Source organism: Podarcis erhardii (genome assembly GCF_964252035.2).
Source record: "Podarcis erhardii genome assembly, chromosome: 3".
NCBI lineage: Eukaryota > Metazoa > Chordata > Lepidosauria > Squamata > Lacertidae > Podarcis > Podarcis erhardii.
This window is the reverse complement of record NC_138507.1, coordinates 124,304,700-124,319,431: the sequence shown is the minus strand read 5'-3', so window position 1 is coordinate 124,319,431 and position 14,732 is coordinate 124,304,700. Positions and strand designations below refer to the sequence as shown.

The following is a 14,732-nucleotide window of genomic DNA, read 5'->3' as shown; positions in this document are numbered from 1 at the left end:
TCATGCTGGTAGCTTCGAGAACACTGTCCCACCATCTCGTCCTCCGTCATCCCCTTCTCCTTGTGCCCTCCATCTTTCCCAACATCAGAGTCTTTTCCAGGGAGTCTTCTCTTCTCAGGAGGTGGCCAAAGTCTTGGAGCCTCAGCTTCAGGATCTGTCCTTCCAAGGAGCACTCAGGGCTGATTTCCTTCAGAATGGAGAGGTTTGATCTTCTTGCAGTCCATGGGACTCTCAAGAGTCTCCTCCAGCACCAGAATTCAAAAGCATCCATTCTTTGGCAATCAGCCTTCTTGATGGTCCAGCTCTCACTTCCATACATCACTACTGGGAAAACCAGAGCTTGAACTATACAGAGTTTAGTTACTCAACAATAAAAATGTAAGCACACCTCACACCTCCCCCTGCCCCCCAATCATTCCAGAACTGCCTCCCAAGTTGCCCGAGATACGAGGGGAAAAAGCAAGCCCCATGGAAATGAATTAGATCCGCAGGAGAGCCTAAAGACCAGAGTTTTGTTCAGGTAGGAAAGCTCACCAGACATTGCTTTTTTTTTTTTTTACTTTTACACTTTTATTGGTTTTCACTTAGCTTGAGAGCTTCTCTAAAGGAAAGATTATATAAAATGAAGTATTTAATGCAATTCTCTTTTTTAGAAACTATTAAAAATACTAGTTAAATTTCAACTATAAAACTTTATTACATACAAAACGCTCAACCATTATTATATTGAAAGTTTGTTTTCACAAAGTCCAACTCATGTACAAAACCAAAACAAAAAGGAGCAAAACACCCTCAAATCAGCCGTGAGCTGTTAATTAAGTCTTCGTTCCTTGAGCATCCTTGCTCAAAAGCTCAAGTCCGGTTATCTGAAACTGGAAACACTTAGCATATTCAAGTAACCCTGAGGATCTAGTGCAATTGCACAAAAGTCATACATAATAGTCCATTGGCTACTTCTTAAAGGGGGGAAATTGGCATTAAACTCACCAGACATTGCTGTGTGCCGCCTCTGCGGATCTGCGTGTGCTGAGGGACAGGCCCATGGTCATCTCGGTCGGCCAGACATCTCTGTGCCTGAGCCAGAAAACTCAGGTGCCTCCCTCCCTTTGAGGAAGGGAGCAGAGAAACAGAGAACCCTAAATCTGAAGGGTCCTGTAGTCCAACCCACTGATGCTGAGCCCTCTGGGTGTCTTGTGGCAACCCTGGTGAAGCTAACAGAGCAATTTCCCCAACAAGAAAGAGGAGGGAGGTTGGAAAAGGAACCGTTGCCTGAGAGATCGGTGCACCGTTTCGGGATTTCTAGGAAGTGGCAGTGGCAGCCATCCTTTCTCTGTGCTTTCTCCCCGCTGAAAGGAGTAACGGAAGCAATTTGGGATTTTGAATGTCAGAACCTTAGAAAACACAGATGGAGACAGATGAACTCGTTTAATAACAGAATACAGAAGAACGGCATGCATAATATATGGCGGTGGTGAGATTATGGTTGCTGGCGCCTGTCTGTCCCGAGAGAGAAGGGAGAAATGGCAGCGCCCAAGGGACCTGGGCTGTGTGTCTGGAGGCCCAGGGCTGCCCAGGCGCAGCGACGTAGCGTGGGTTGTCAGCACCCGGGGCAAGGCAAGTAATTTGCGCCCCCTAACCTGGGGCAAGGCAAGTAATTTGCGCCCCCTAACCCAGGGCAAGGCAAGTAATTTGCGCCCCTAACCCCTAACCTGCCGCCGCTGCCAGCTTCTTCTTGCTGCTGCCTGGGCTGGGGTATTTACGGTAAGGTAGCCACGGCGGTGGCGGGGGGGTCCGTGTCAGGTGATCTGAGGCGAGTTGCCGCTGGCGCTGCCGCCCAAACGACGCTGCTTGCCCGGAGGAGGAGGGCAGAGAGGTGAGGAAAATGCAACATGGCCCAGCAGCTGCAGCAGCAGTGGCGGTGGCAGGGCTGTGAGGAGGGGCTGCCTGGCGCGCCCTCCGTGGCCCTGACGTGCGGGGACCGCGGCGAGCGCTGAGAGCCGCTGCCTGCCGGACACCTTCAGCCGGGATGCGCGCACAGCTCGTCGGTTCCGCAAGACATGGGGCTCTGCTACAGCCTGTGCCCGAGGCTCTTCGGCGACTCCGGAGGCGGCGAGCGCCCCCCCCCCGATGTTGTGCCCAGTGCGGCCGGCCCCCCCTGCACCCCCCATGCTACGCCACTGCCCAGGCGACAAGACCCCCTCGCTGATGTGGTCCAAAGGAAAGCAGAGCAAGATATTTGGCACCAGTTTGGCTGCATGAATTGCCGGAAGGAGACGCACAAGGCGCTACCCAACCGCCTTAGGGACTCCACTCTGGATTTGCGTAGGATTCACTCCTGAGCCTTTCCTTCTTCTGGAGATGTACTGCAAGGCAGTGGGACAAATGAAAATATATACGATATGCGATATATGATATCTTTATTGTCATTGTCCCATGCAGAAGAATGAAATTGAAAATATATTGTATTACCAAAAATGCTCATAACTGAGAGAGTAGCCAGCACCTTTTTAGGATGCTATTTGTTTATATTGGACACTTGACTATATTATCTGTGTGCTTTAGGCTGCCTGCCCTTTTTATTTGTTTGTTTAGTTATTTTATATCCCCCTCTGCCCAAGTCTCAGAATTACAACAGGCAAGCAAATAAAAAACACGTAAAGACCATGAAATCCTTAACAGCCAGGAAGAGCAATTCACTGAAGAGCAATTGCAAGCAGCAGCAGCAGTTGCAGCAGCAATCAGGCCTCCCTTCCTGCCGGCACCTGCGGAAAAAGATGGGACTTAAGTAGCAGAGAGATTTGAGCCAGACGCAGCTCAGTTGGAAGGGAGTTGCACATTTGAGGAGCCACCACAGAAAATACCCTTTCCCAAGCCTGTAAAGCACATTGGAAGATTCAGGACAGGTAAAGGGAAGGACTTTTCCATGCAGTGTGTAGCAAAGCTCTTTGCGGTTGGAGGCAGTGATGCTTCTGGAATTCCACCTGCTGGAAACCGCAGGACGGGAGAGTTGGTCTTGGGTTCGAATCCTGCTTGCAGGTTTCCCACAATGGGTGTTGGGTTGTCCATGGCGAGAGCAGACTGCTGGACTGGACAGACCAGGTCCTCCTCTGGAGCGCAGGGCGGGCTGGACAATGGCAGTGGAGCTGTGGGGCAGAACCCCCTGCCTTGCTGCAGTCAGAAGGGAGCTGGGACCCCTTCCCCCTTCCCAGCTTGAGCCACCCCCTCTGGACTTGGCCATGGCAACCCCTTCCTGGTTCTGCCATTTGTGGGGGGGGGCACTGTGTGCATGGCCCCTTTTCCTTGCCGCCAGTGGGGCGCAGCGAAGGCAGTTCTTCCTGGAGAGGCATCTCTGAGAGGGAGGAGAGGCCGTCCACCTCCTGAGTTAATGCCTAACTTGCAGGCAGGGTGTGTCCGGCCAGGAGCTCAGGGACACTTGGAAGATTCCAGCGCTGACATGGAACCCCCCCAGGTTTGCTCAGGGCAGGGAATGGGGCTGGGGGGCTGGAGGAAGAGGGAAGGGTGGGCACAGGGGGGACCCCACTTCCACCCCAGGGCAGACTCTCGCCCTCCAGCGTCAGAGGCAGGAGACTTGGGGTGACGAAGCGGGGAGGGGAGGCCTGTTGCCTTTGCACCCCCTTCCTGGGCTTCCGAAGGGGCGTCTGGTGGGCTGGGAGGCTGGTCTAGAGGGGCCCCTTTGGGCCTGATCCAGCCCCTGCTGCAGGGCTCTTCAGAGGCGCATGTGGCTCAGGCTTTGGAGCTGAGATTCCCAGAAGTGGCTGGTGGTCTCTCGGGTGGGGGGCAGGTGTCCCCTCCCCAATGTTTCCAGGGGTCTTGGGGTCTCCCCTGTGTGTCTCTGAGACATTCTCCTTGGATGTGCAGGAAAGCCCTTATGTGTAGGGGGGGGTGCCCCCACAGCTTGGTTTTCTCAGGGGGTCGGAGTCTCAGCCAAGAGCCTTCCATTAAAAGGTCTCTGCCCTGGTCCAGGCAACAGAAGGCAAGCAGCTGGGGGTCTGGGGAGGGGGCAGGGGGGCATCTCTCTCTCTCTCTCTCAATAATTTTTATTTATTTTCCATTTAATTCTATACATTCACATCATCATTATCCCCTTAACCGCCCTGGCTCTTTAGATCCTATCAACTTCCTTCCCTCCCACCTCATGGCTTTCGAAATTAAATTTATATCATTGCATTTTGTACGTTTTCCAATTCTAATTGCACTCATTACAGAATGACTCAAAATTTAAACAGATGTAGAAAGGTAGAAAATTTCTCATTACAAGTCTTCAGACAATCCTGCTAGCAATGTTAATTGCTTACAATAATCTTTCAAATATCGTATAAATTTACTCCAGTCCTTTTAGAATACTTGATCCTGCCGGTTTTGGATTTTTCCCGTCAGCTTCGCCAGTTCTGCAAAGTCCTTCATCTTCCTCTGCCCCTCTTCTTCCGTTGGTACTTCTTGTTTCCATTTTGGGGCTAAAAGAATTCTTACTGCAGTTGTTACACACATAAAGAGTTTTTAATCTTCACTTAGTATCCCTTCACCCAGTAAAAAGGCTTCTGGTTTTTTAACAAAACTACTTTTAAACATTTTCTTTAACTCATTATATACCATTTCCCAGAAAGCCTTTGGGGCCAGAGGGCCATTTCAGTCCTCCTGACGGAGAACTGGAACTCGGAGCCTGCTTAGCAAGCTCACGCCCAGAGGAGGAGACCCAGCGCTGCTCTTTCAGGGCACAAGGCACACCAGGCAGCTTCCAGCCCCCTGCCCAGCTGGGCATCCTCAAAACCAAGCTCCAGCCGTCCTGAATTTTGTCAAGCTCTCAGTAAGAGGTGACATGTTAGAAGTCTCTAAAATTACACAAGGCGTGGATAGAGGAAAGTTGTTCTCCCTCCTCTCTCCTAACACTGAAACCTACAGACTTTCAATGAAGCTGAAGACGGAGGAAAGATGAAAGAAATTGCTTCTCTATGCAGTGCAGTGATAACCTATGGAACTCACCCCCTCAGGAGACAGTGATAACCACAAACCTAGATGGCTTTAAGAGAGACAGCAGTGCTTCTGAATGCCAGTTGCTGGAAACCACAAGAGAGGAGAGGACTCTGGTGCTCGGGCCATAATAATAATAATAATAATAATAATAATAATAATAATAATTTATTATTTATATCCCGCCCATCTGGCTGAGTTTCCCCAGCCACTCTGGGCGGCTTCCAATTGAGTGTTAAAAACAGTACAGTGTTAAATATTAAAAACTTCCCTGAACAGGGCTTCCTTCAGATGTCTTTTAAAAATAGGATAGCTGCTTATTTCCTTCACATCTGAAAGGGCGTTCCACAGGGTGGATGCCACTACCAAGAAGGCCCTCTGCCTGGTTCCCTGTAGCTTTGCTTCTTGCATTGAAGGACTCACCAGAAGGCCCTCGGTGCTGGACCTCAGTGTCCGGGCAGAACGATGGGGGAGGAGACGCTCCTTCAGATATACTGGACCGAGGCCTTTTAGGGCTTTCAAGGTCAGCACCAACACTTTGAATTGTGCTCGGAAACGTACTGGGAGTCAATGCAGATCTCTCAGGACCGGTGTTATGTGGTCCCAGCGGCCGCTCCCAGTCACCAGTCTAGCTGCCGCATTCTGGATTAGTTGCAGTTTCCGGGTCGCCTTCAAAGGCAGCCCCATGTAGAGCGCATTGCAGTAGTCCAAGCAGGAGATAACCAGAGCATGCACCACTCTGGCGAGACAGTCTGCAGGCAGGTAGGGTCTCAGCCTATGTACTAGATGGAGCTGGTAGACAGCTGCCCTGGACACAGAATGGACCTGTGCCTCCATGGACAGCTGTCAGTCCAAAATGACTCCCAGGCTGCGCACCTGGTCCTTCAGGGGCACAGTTACCCCATTCAGGACCAGGGAGTCCTCCACACCTGCCTGCCCCCTGTCCCCCCAAAACAGTACTTCTGTCTTGTCAGGATTCAACCTCAATCTGTTAGCCGCCATCCATCCCCCAACTGCCTCCAGACACTCACACAGGACCTTCACCGCCTTCACTGGTTCTGATTTAAAAGAGAGGTAGAGCTGGGTGTCATCCGCATACTGATGAACACCCAGCCCAAACCTCCTGATGATCTCTCCCAGTGGCTGCATGTAAATGTTGAAAAGCATGGGGGAGAGGACAGAACCCTGAGGCACCCCACAAGTGAGGGCCCAGGGGTCTGAACACTCGTCCCCCACCACCACTTTCTGAACACGGCCCAGGAGGAAGGAGCGGAACCACTGTATGACAGTGCCCCCAGCTCCCAGCCCCTCTAGACGGTCCAGAAGGATGTTATGGTCGATGGTATCAAAGGCCGCTGAAAGTTCCAGCAGTTTGAAAGCATACCAGTGCAAGTAGATAAATAGGTACCACTGTGGTGGGAAGGTAAACGGCGTTTCTGTACGATCTGGATTCCATCACGGTGTCCCGTTGCACCAGAAGTGGTTTAGTCCTGCTGGCCACATGTCCCAGAAAGCTGTCTGCGGACAAACGCCGGCTCCCTTGGCCTGAAAGCGAGATGAGCACTGCAACCCCAGAGTCGCCTTCAACTGGACTTCACCATCCAGGGGTCCTTGACCTTTTTAACAGGCATCCCATCAGCCACTGTGAGACCAGGGTTGGGACTAGATGGGACCCTGGCCTGATCCAGCATGCTCTCCTCATGTTCTGGGGGGGGGGTGAAGACCCTCCAAATGCCCCCATTTTCCAGGGACAGCCCCGGAATTACAGAAGCTGTCCCAGTTTCTGATTTGATCCCGGAATATCTTGGTTTTCCTTTTTTCCGCCTCCTCCTCCACAGAGAACAATTCAAAGTGGTGGCTGGGTGTGTAGGTGGGAAAGTGGAGTCCTGTTTCTCCTGAAAATAACTTCCGTGCTCCACTTGAAGGAAACGCTCATTCCCACAGTTCCCATTAGTATTATTAATATATTCCACCTTTTCCCCTGGCAGCCTCAAGGCAGCTCATTCCATTTATCTGTGGAAGGTGTTGTACACGATCCCTTCACTCGCACATTTTTCCTTTACAACAACCCTGCGAGGAGGCAGAGAGGCGACAGGTGTCTGTGTGTCTATGATGATCAACGGCAGAAGATGCTGACTGATGTGGAATGGGATGTCCCTCTTTTCACTGGGGAAAGGTTAGAGGGCATCGAGGTGCCCCCTCACCAGGTGGCAGGTGCCCACTCCTGGTCTGGCCCTCTGGAAGGACCCCTTGCCCAGAGTTGAGCAGAGCTTTGAGGGCTCCTTTGAGGGCATCCAGCTGGCCCCAAGGGGAGTTTCATCTGCCTGCCCAGCCAGGGCCAGATCTGTTTCCAGCAGGAGGTGCTGGGCCTTAGCCCCCCCCAAAGCCCCTTCCAGATCCCTGGAAGGTGTCACCTGGTTGCCCCACGGCTCTCGTGCTTCTGACATGCTCAGAGGCACCCTCTTCTCCTTCGCTACCAGCTGCCTTCAACCAAGTCAAGCCTCTTGGTCCGTGTAGCTCAGTCTTGTCCACACTGACCACCAGCAGTAACAGGTCTCCCAGGGTTCCAGGTAGGGGGCAGTTCCTGGTCCTGCACACCTGGCAACCTTCTGGATGCCAAGCAGGTGGTCTGTGCCTGAGCGACCCGTGGCCCTTCCTTCGGGCTGACTTGTGGAAGTCTCCTGCGCCGTTTTCTGTCTCGGAATAAACCCTGGAGGAGCTGGCCGGGCTGAGACCATGAATCGTGGCTGCCTCTCTGTGGCCCTGGCACGTCAGCCTGGCATCTGCCACTTGCCTCAGGGTTGCCTCAAGACACCTGCTGGCATACAGGTGCCTCTTGGGGGGGGGAGAGTATTTGTTGTGTCTCCTGGGTCCCCCCTGCCTTGCCTTTCTCTCTGTGGTGGTGGGTGTTTTAGGACAAGTTAGGGGGTTGGACTAGATGACCCCAGGGTCCCTTCCTATTCACAATGCTCTGATTCTGCGATACGACTGAATGGGCACAGTGTTTGGCTCTGCTCGACGCCCCCCTTCCCTCCCCACTCCTATTCCATCAGCGATGGAGTTTGCCCCCCCCCGCCCCCCCGGTCCAGGACGGATGCCCCCCTCCCCCAGCCCCTCCCCCAGCTTACCCCACTTTGCTTTGCCCTCCCCCCTCCTCCCCCCACATTCTCTGGGGAGAATCCTGTGCTTTAGTGAAAGGCGCTGGAATTGGGCTGGTTGCCCTGGCAACAGGTTGGCATCATGTTTGGCGGAGGAGCTCAGAGGGCAGGGAGCTAGCGGCGCAGCAGCCATGCCCAAGCGAGGATGTTGGCACGCCCCCCTGCCCCCCTCCCCCCTCCCACAGAAACTGGGGTGACTCATTCGCCCACCAGCCCCTCACTCGGCAGCTGGAGCGGCGGCAGAGCGGAGGCACCCGGGCGCTTGGTAGCGCTTGAGAGCTGGGCTACAGGTGCCGTCTTGGGGAGGGTGGCACGGAGTGTGGGGCAACTGTGTGGGGCGCTCTGGGTGCTGGCGGGACGGAGAGAGCCTGTGGGGCGCTGCTGCTGGAGACTCCCGTGCCCCATACCTGACTGGGTGTCCCAGAGATTCCTGGGGAGATGAGGGTCCCTGGCATAAATGGTGCCACTGACCCCCCCAGCTGGCATCAATGGCAGTGGGGAACTACTGGGGGGGCATCTTTCTTCACCCTCCCCAACACTCTTCTGTTTCCTGACAGCCTCGAAGAAAACGGAGTTGACGCCTCTTGAAATCTGCCCCCCCCCCCCGGAAAAAGGAGATGGATCTCCGCCTGAGGGATCTGCGCTTGCAAGAGGAGAAGGAATTCCTGGAGAGCGTGGCACTGCCCCAGGCTGGTAAGGAGACCCTGGGACAGAGGGTGGGGGGTTTGTGTGGGTCAGAGGAGAGGGAGACCCAGAAAGAGGTGGGGCTGCCCCCTTTCTGCCTCTCTCTATCTCTGGAGTTCCACTGAAAGAGCAACAGGTTGTGGAGGAATCTCGCCCTCCGCACAGAAGTCGTGGAAGATCATTCTGGGATTCTGAGACCTCCAGCTCTGCAGGCAAAAAGCTCTGGCGGCATCTTTGCGCCTTCCCATTCATCGCAATGGGACATGATCTGCCGGGAAGTTCTCCTGCACAAGCACGGCGTCGTGGGCTCCCGTTCATCTCAATGGGGCTTGTGCAGGAGGGCTCCCGGGGGGGGGGGGGAGGAATGGGCATGTCTCAGGATCTTGGGGTTTGGGAGTCGGGACCCTCAAACGCCACCTCGCCCAACCCCTTGCAATTCCGGAATCACAGCTCAAGAATCCCTGACTGACAGATGTCTGTTTAAAGATCTGCAATGGATCACAGAACGGTAGAACTGATAAGTTGGAAGGGATTTCCAAAGGACATCTAGCCCAACCCTCTGCGATGCAGGAATCCAGGGGAGCCCCTTCTGCTGCCAAGTGGCTCTTCCTAAGTCTCTTCCTGTGGGTCAGATCTGTCCATCACCCAGCCTGCCACTTAGGGGGTGCCCCACGTAATCTGCCCACCCCCCAGTCCTTTCCTTGCAGTAAAAGCAGTGACTGCCTTGAATGCCTCTGGCTCCTTTGTCCGGATTTCTAGGCTGCCGCTGCCTTGGGGCAGAGACCTTTTTTTGTCCTCTCTCATGGGGGCTGCCCCCTTTGGCCGGATCTGGCAGACTCTTCTGATGTTCTTTGGAGTGTTAAGTTCAACAGGTGCCTGGCCCCAGCTCTTCCTGCCCCATAGGTCTCTAAGGCATAGGAGCCCCTACTGAGGCTGCCCAAATGCCCCACCAATCTTCAGAAGCACACCAAGGAGAGGGTTTTTTTGGGGGGGGGCACAGAAGCCTGATGAGGAGTGGTTGAAGGAGCCGCGTATAATAAGCCTGGGAAAGAGGAGACTGAGAGGAGTTAGGAGAGCCATCTTCAAATATCTCATGTGTTGTCGCATGGAAGAGGGAGAAAAAATTGTTTTCTCCTGCTCCGGAGGGCAGGACTCGAACCCATGGCTTCAAGTTACAAGAAGGGAGATTCTGACTAAACATTAGGAAGAATTTTCTGACAGTAAGAGCTGTTCCGCAGTGGAACAGACTCCCACGAGAGGTGGTAGTCTCTCCTTCTTTGGAGGTTTTAAAGCAGAGGTTGGATGGCCATCTGTCATGGACTAGATGACCTTTGGGGGTCTCTTCCAGCTCTGCAATTCTATGATTTCAGAAGCACGGGAAGCTGCCTTGCACTGAGTCACATCCTCAGTCTGTTCGGCTCCATGTTGTCCACAATGATGGGCAGCCTTGGCTGTCCAGGCTTTCGGACTCAGGCCCCTCCCAACCCGTCCATCTTTCCCAACATCAGGGTCTTTTCCAGGGAGTCTTCTCTTCTCATGAGGTGGCCCAAGTCTTGGAGCCTCAGCTTCAGGATCTGTCCTTCCAGTGAGCCCTCAGGGCTGATTTCCTTCAGAATGGAGAGGTTTGATCTTCTTGCAGTCCATGGGACTCTCAAGAGTCTCCTCCAGCACCAGAATTCAAAAGCATCCATTGATCCTTTTGAATTATGGAACCCCTTCACGGATCACTGCCTTGCCGTGGCAAAGGGGCTTGAATAACTCAGAGAAGCTATGAACTATGCCGAGCAGGGGTCCCTTTACCTTAAAATAAGTTACAAATTTTATCATTTCTTGCTTCCTCTTTGGCCGCAGCTGAGGACTCGGAGGAGACCAGGGACCCTGCAGGCGAGAGCACTCTGGACCAGTCCCCAGTGGAAGATGCCCGCAGGGGCAGCCGAGGCCACGGCATCGTCCCCGAGCCCCTGGACTCCGATGGCGACTGGCAGCTGCCCTGCATTCCCAAGTCCCCCAGGTAAGCCTTGGGTGGCCTGGCCAGGTGGGGCTGCTCTGCTCAGGCAGGTGGCGGCCAAGCTGGAGATGAGAGGGACATGAGAATTGGCGCACGGATGAGGCCCAAGGAGCCCAGGATCCTGTTCTTATCATGGGCCAACCAGATGTCCATTGTGGGAAACTCGCAAGCGCGTTTTCCAGAAACTGGGATTCAGAGGCATGGCAGCCGAGCTGAGCTTTTGATTCTGGGATGGCCACCAACTCCCTCCTCTTCCCTCCCCAGGGACACCGGCCTGATCCTGGACGCGGTCAAGCGCAGCGAATTCCTGCGGTGCCTGGGGGACGGGAAGAGCCAGCCACTGGTGGAGAGCTTTGTGCCCGAGCAGCACCAGCCTGGGGGCACCGTGGTGGCCGAGGGGGACGACGGGCACACCATGTACATCGTGGCTGGTGAGCAGACAACAGAGGGCCCCCACTCCAGAGCCCAGCGCCCTCCTTGGCTTGGAAGACCCCAGACCCAAAGGAGGACTGATGATCCGCAGGCAGCGCCACCACCCCCAGGCGCCTGCGTTGGGATGGCCTCTCCACGCACACACCCCAAATTCTTGGCTGCACCTCCTCACACCCAGGGCCAAAGAGGTTTCTTCTGCCTGCCTAAAACCAATAAAATCACTGAATTTTAGAGTTTGGAAGCACCCCAAAGGGAGAGGGGCTCCATTTGATTTTCTAAAGGGGAATTGCTTTCATTAGACACCTTTAGGCGAAAAAGTTCCTTTTGCTGATGGACGTCTGATGCTCTTTTAAAATGTATTTTGGGGGTTCTTTTTTGTATGTTTCTGTTCTTATTTTTATTCTGTGTTTTGTGGTTTTTATATTGTGGTTTTATGTTGTGAACCGCCCAGAGGTCTATGGGAATAGGGCCGTATGCGCATTTAATTAACAAGAACAAGAACACCAGCAGCAATTTCCTGGCTCTTTGACCCAGGTTTGACTGTAGTTTGTTTCGGGTGCTGAGGTTGGATGGCCACCCGTCAGGGGTTCTTCAGCTGGGATTCCTGCATTGCAGTGGGGTAGGTCTGGATGACCTTTGGGGGTCCCTGCAAAGGGAAACCGAAGTTCCTGGGATCTTTTCTTGGGAGATATGAGAGCTATCTTCAAATATCTCAAGGGTTGTCTCATGGAGCAAACTGGTTTTCTCCCGCTCCAGAGGGGAGACTTGAACCAGTGCATTCAACTTACAAGAAAAATTTGAACTAAACATCAGGAAGGACTTCCTGGCAGTAAAACCCATTTGGCAGTGGAGTGGACTCCTTTGCATAGCTGTCAACTTTTCCCTTTTCTTGCGAGGAATCCTATTCGGAATAAGGGAATTTCCCTTTAAAAAAGGGAAACATTGACAGCTGTGCTCCTTTGAGAGGCAGTGACTTCTCTTTCCTTGGAGGAATTTAAGCAGAGGTTAGCTGTCCACCTGTCAGAGATTATTTATAATTATATTATTATTATTATTATTATTATTATTATTATTATTATTATTATTATTATTATTATGTACCCTGCCCATCTGGCTGGGTTTCCCAGCCACTCTGGGTGGCTTCCAACAAAGATTAAAAATACATTAAAATGTCACACATTAACAACTTCCCTAAACATTCCTTCAGATGTCTTCTAAAAGTCAGACAGCTGTTTATTTCCTTGACATCTCGTGGGAGGGCATTCCATAGGCAGGGTGCCACCACCGAGAAGGCCCTCTGCCTGGTTTCCTTGGCTTCGCTTCTTGCATGGAGGGAACCTCCAGAAGACCGTCAGTGCTGGACCTCAGTGTCCAGGCAGAACGATGGGGTTGGAGACGCTCCTTCAGGTCTACTGGACCGAGGCATTGCAGGGGTTGGACTAGATGACTCTCAGGGTCCCTTCCCACTCTACAATTCTGTGGTTCTTTCCCACCCTTTGCCCATCCCCCCCAAGACATTTTCCAACCACCTGGCACCCGGCAGCGGCTTCTACAAGTGCTGAGCTTCCAAAGTGGCAAGAACAGGCGTGTTGTGTGTGCATGTGTGAACCCCCCCTTGTTCTCCCGTTGCAGACGGGGAGCTGAGCGTGACGCAGAAAGGACGCCAACTCCGCCGCCTGCTCCCGGGGGACGTCTTTGGGGAGCTGGCTGTGCTGTACAACTGCCGGCGCACGGCCACCGTCACAGGTAAGGCCGTGTGTGTGCATGCATGTGTGTTGGGGGGGGGTTGTCCCTGGGACCCTCCTTGCCCCCTTCTGCCCCTGACACCAGCTGCGGCTGCTCTTGACCCCTTGGAGTGGGTCAGACCATGCTGCCCCTTCCCACCCACAGGTCCCACTGCAACTTTCCTGGGTGTCTGGGAGGGATTTCTGAATCCTGCTCTCTCCAGATGGCAGGAGGTGCATAGGGGTCAGCAACCTTTTCCAGCCGGGGGCCTGTCCACTGTCCCTCAGACCATGCGTGGAGGGGGCTGCGTTTCCCCAGCCACTCTGGGCGGCTTCCAACACAGTATTAAAATACAGTAATGGGTCAAACATTAAAAGCTTCCCTAAACAAGGCTGCCTTCAGATATCTTCTAAAAGTCAGATAGTTGTTTATTTTCTTGACATCTGGTGGGAGGGCGTTCCACAGGGCGGGTGCCACTACCGAAAAGGCCTTCTGCCTGCTTCTCTGTAACTTCACTTCTCACACGGAGGGAACCGCCAGAAGGCCCTCGGAGCTGGACCTCAGTGTCCGGGCAGAAGAATGGGGGTGGAGACGCTCCTTCAGGTATACAGGGCCAAGGCCATTTAGGGCTTTCAAGGTCAGCACCAACACTTTGAATTGTGCTCGGAAACGTACTGGGTGCCAAGGTAGGTCTTTCAAGACCGGTGTTATGTGGTCCCAGTCCCCAGTCTGGCTGCCGCATTCTGGATTAGTTGTAGTTTCTGGGTCACCTTCAAAGGTAGCCCCATGTAGAGCGCATTGTAGTAGTCCAAGCGGGAGATAACCAGAGCATGCACCACTCTGGCGAGACAGTCCACTGGCAGGTAGGGTCTCATCCTGCGTACCAGATGTTGTGACCTGCCCGGGTATAGGGCAGAATACAAATTTAATAAATAATAGTAGTAATCCTGGCTACTAGCCATGGGCCGCTCTCTCTTCCTCCATGAATCTGCCCGATCCTCTCTTACAGCCGTCCCGGCTGGAGTCCATGGCTGCCCCCCCTGTGGGAGTGAGTTCCGCAGTTTCACTCTGCGCTGCATGAACAAGTCGTTCCTTTTGTCGGATCCCCCGAGTAGAGCAGGGGATGCGAGTGCCGAGGGCATCATCCGTGGCCGCAGCTGCTCTGCCCTGAAAAGGTTTAATTAAGAGAATAATAACCAGAATAACAACCCAAACACGGCGCGTCATCCCGGCTCCTGCGGCGCCTTAAAAAATGAACAAATATATTGAGGCAGAAGCTTTTGTGCCCCAGATACCACTCAAGTTTTTTAAATGCGCTACAAAAGGGGGAGTGTGAGCTTTTATGTAATAACTTGACGGTAGCAGCTCCTCATAACACGGAGCAGCTGGGGAAACGGTTTGCACTTATCTGAAATAATTAGGCTGAGAGCCGGGAGGGAACCAAGTGTTGGGTAAGACTTGACCCACTTAGCCAGCCCCCTGCATTAGCAGTGGGCCTGCCCCAAGTGGGTCTCTGCCCTGGGCAGCCATCCCTGCCCACCAGTGTCGGCTTTCTTGCCTGTTTGGGGCCCAGGAGGCGGGCAAATTCCTCCGTGGGTCCTGCCTTTGCCAGCCAGCCGACTGGGGCATCCTTATCCTGTTGCCATGGCGATGATACAATGGCATCCTCTACCTATTGAACAGAGGCTGCATCAGCCTCCCCTGTTTCTCCCGTCCCTCGTGTCTCCGGAAGATTG

The 14,732-nt window shown here is 53.4% G+C and overlaps 1 protein-coding gene across 3 annotated transcripts in view; it reads left to right on the top strand.

Moving 5' to 3' along the window:
* Positions 1-499: 499 nt before the first annotated feature.
* LOC309337820 (cGMP-dependent protein kinase 1-like) overlaps positions 500-14,732 on the top strand; it is a 34,248-nt gene continuing 20,015 nt past the window's right edge. The window contains exons 1-5 of one of the 3 annotated variants that reach the window (XM_081854711.1): positions 500-520; positions 8,705-8,840; positions 10,683-10,842; positions 11,104-11,270; positions 12,904-13,017. In XM_081854711.1, coding sequence (XP_081710837.1) covers positions 8,765-8,840; positions 10,683-10,842; positions 11,104-11,270; positions 12,904-13,017 — 517 coding nt within the window. In that variant the 5' untranslated portion in view covers positions 500-520; positions 8,705-8,764. Of the gene's footprint in view, positions 521-3,361; positions 3,470-8,266; positions 8,438-8,704; positions 8,841-10,682; positions 10,843-11,103; positions 11,271-12,903; positions 13,018-14,732 lie in introns of those variants that run through there. The other 2 variants (XM_081854710.1, XM_081854709.1) reach the window with 2 other exon arrangements.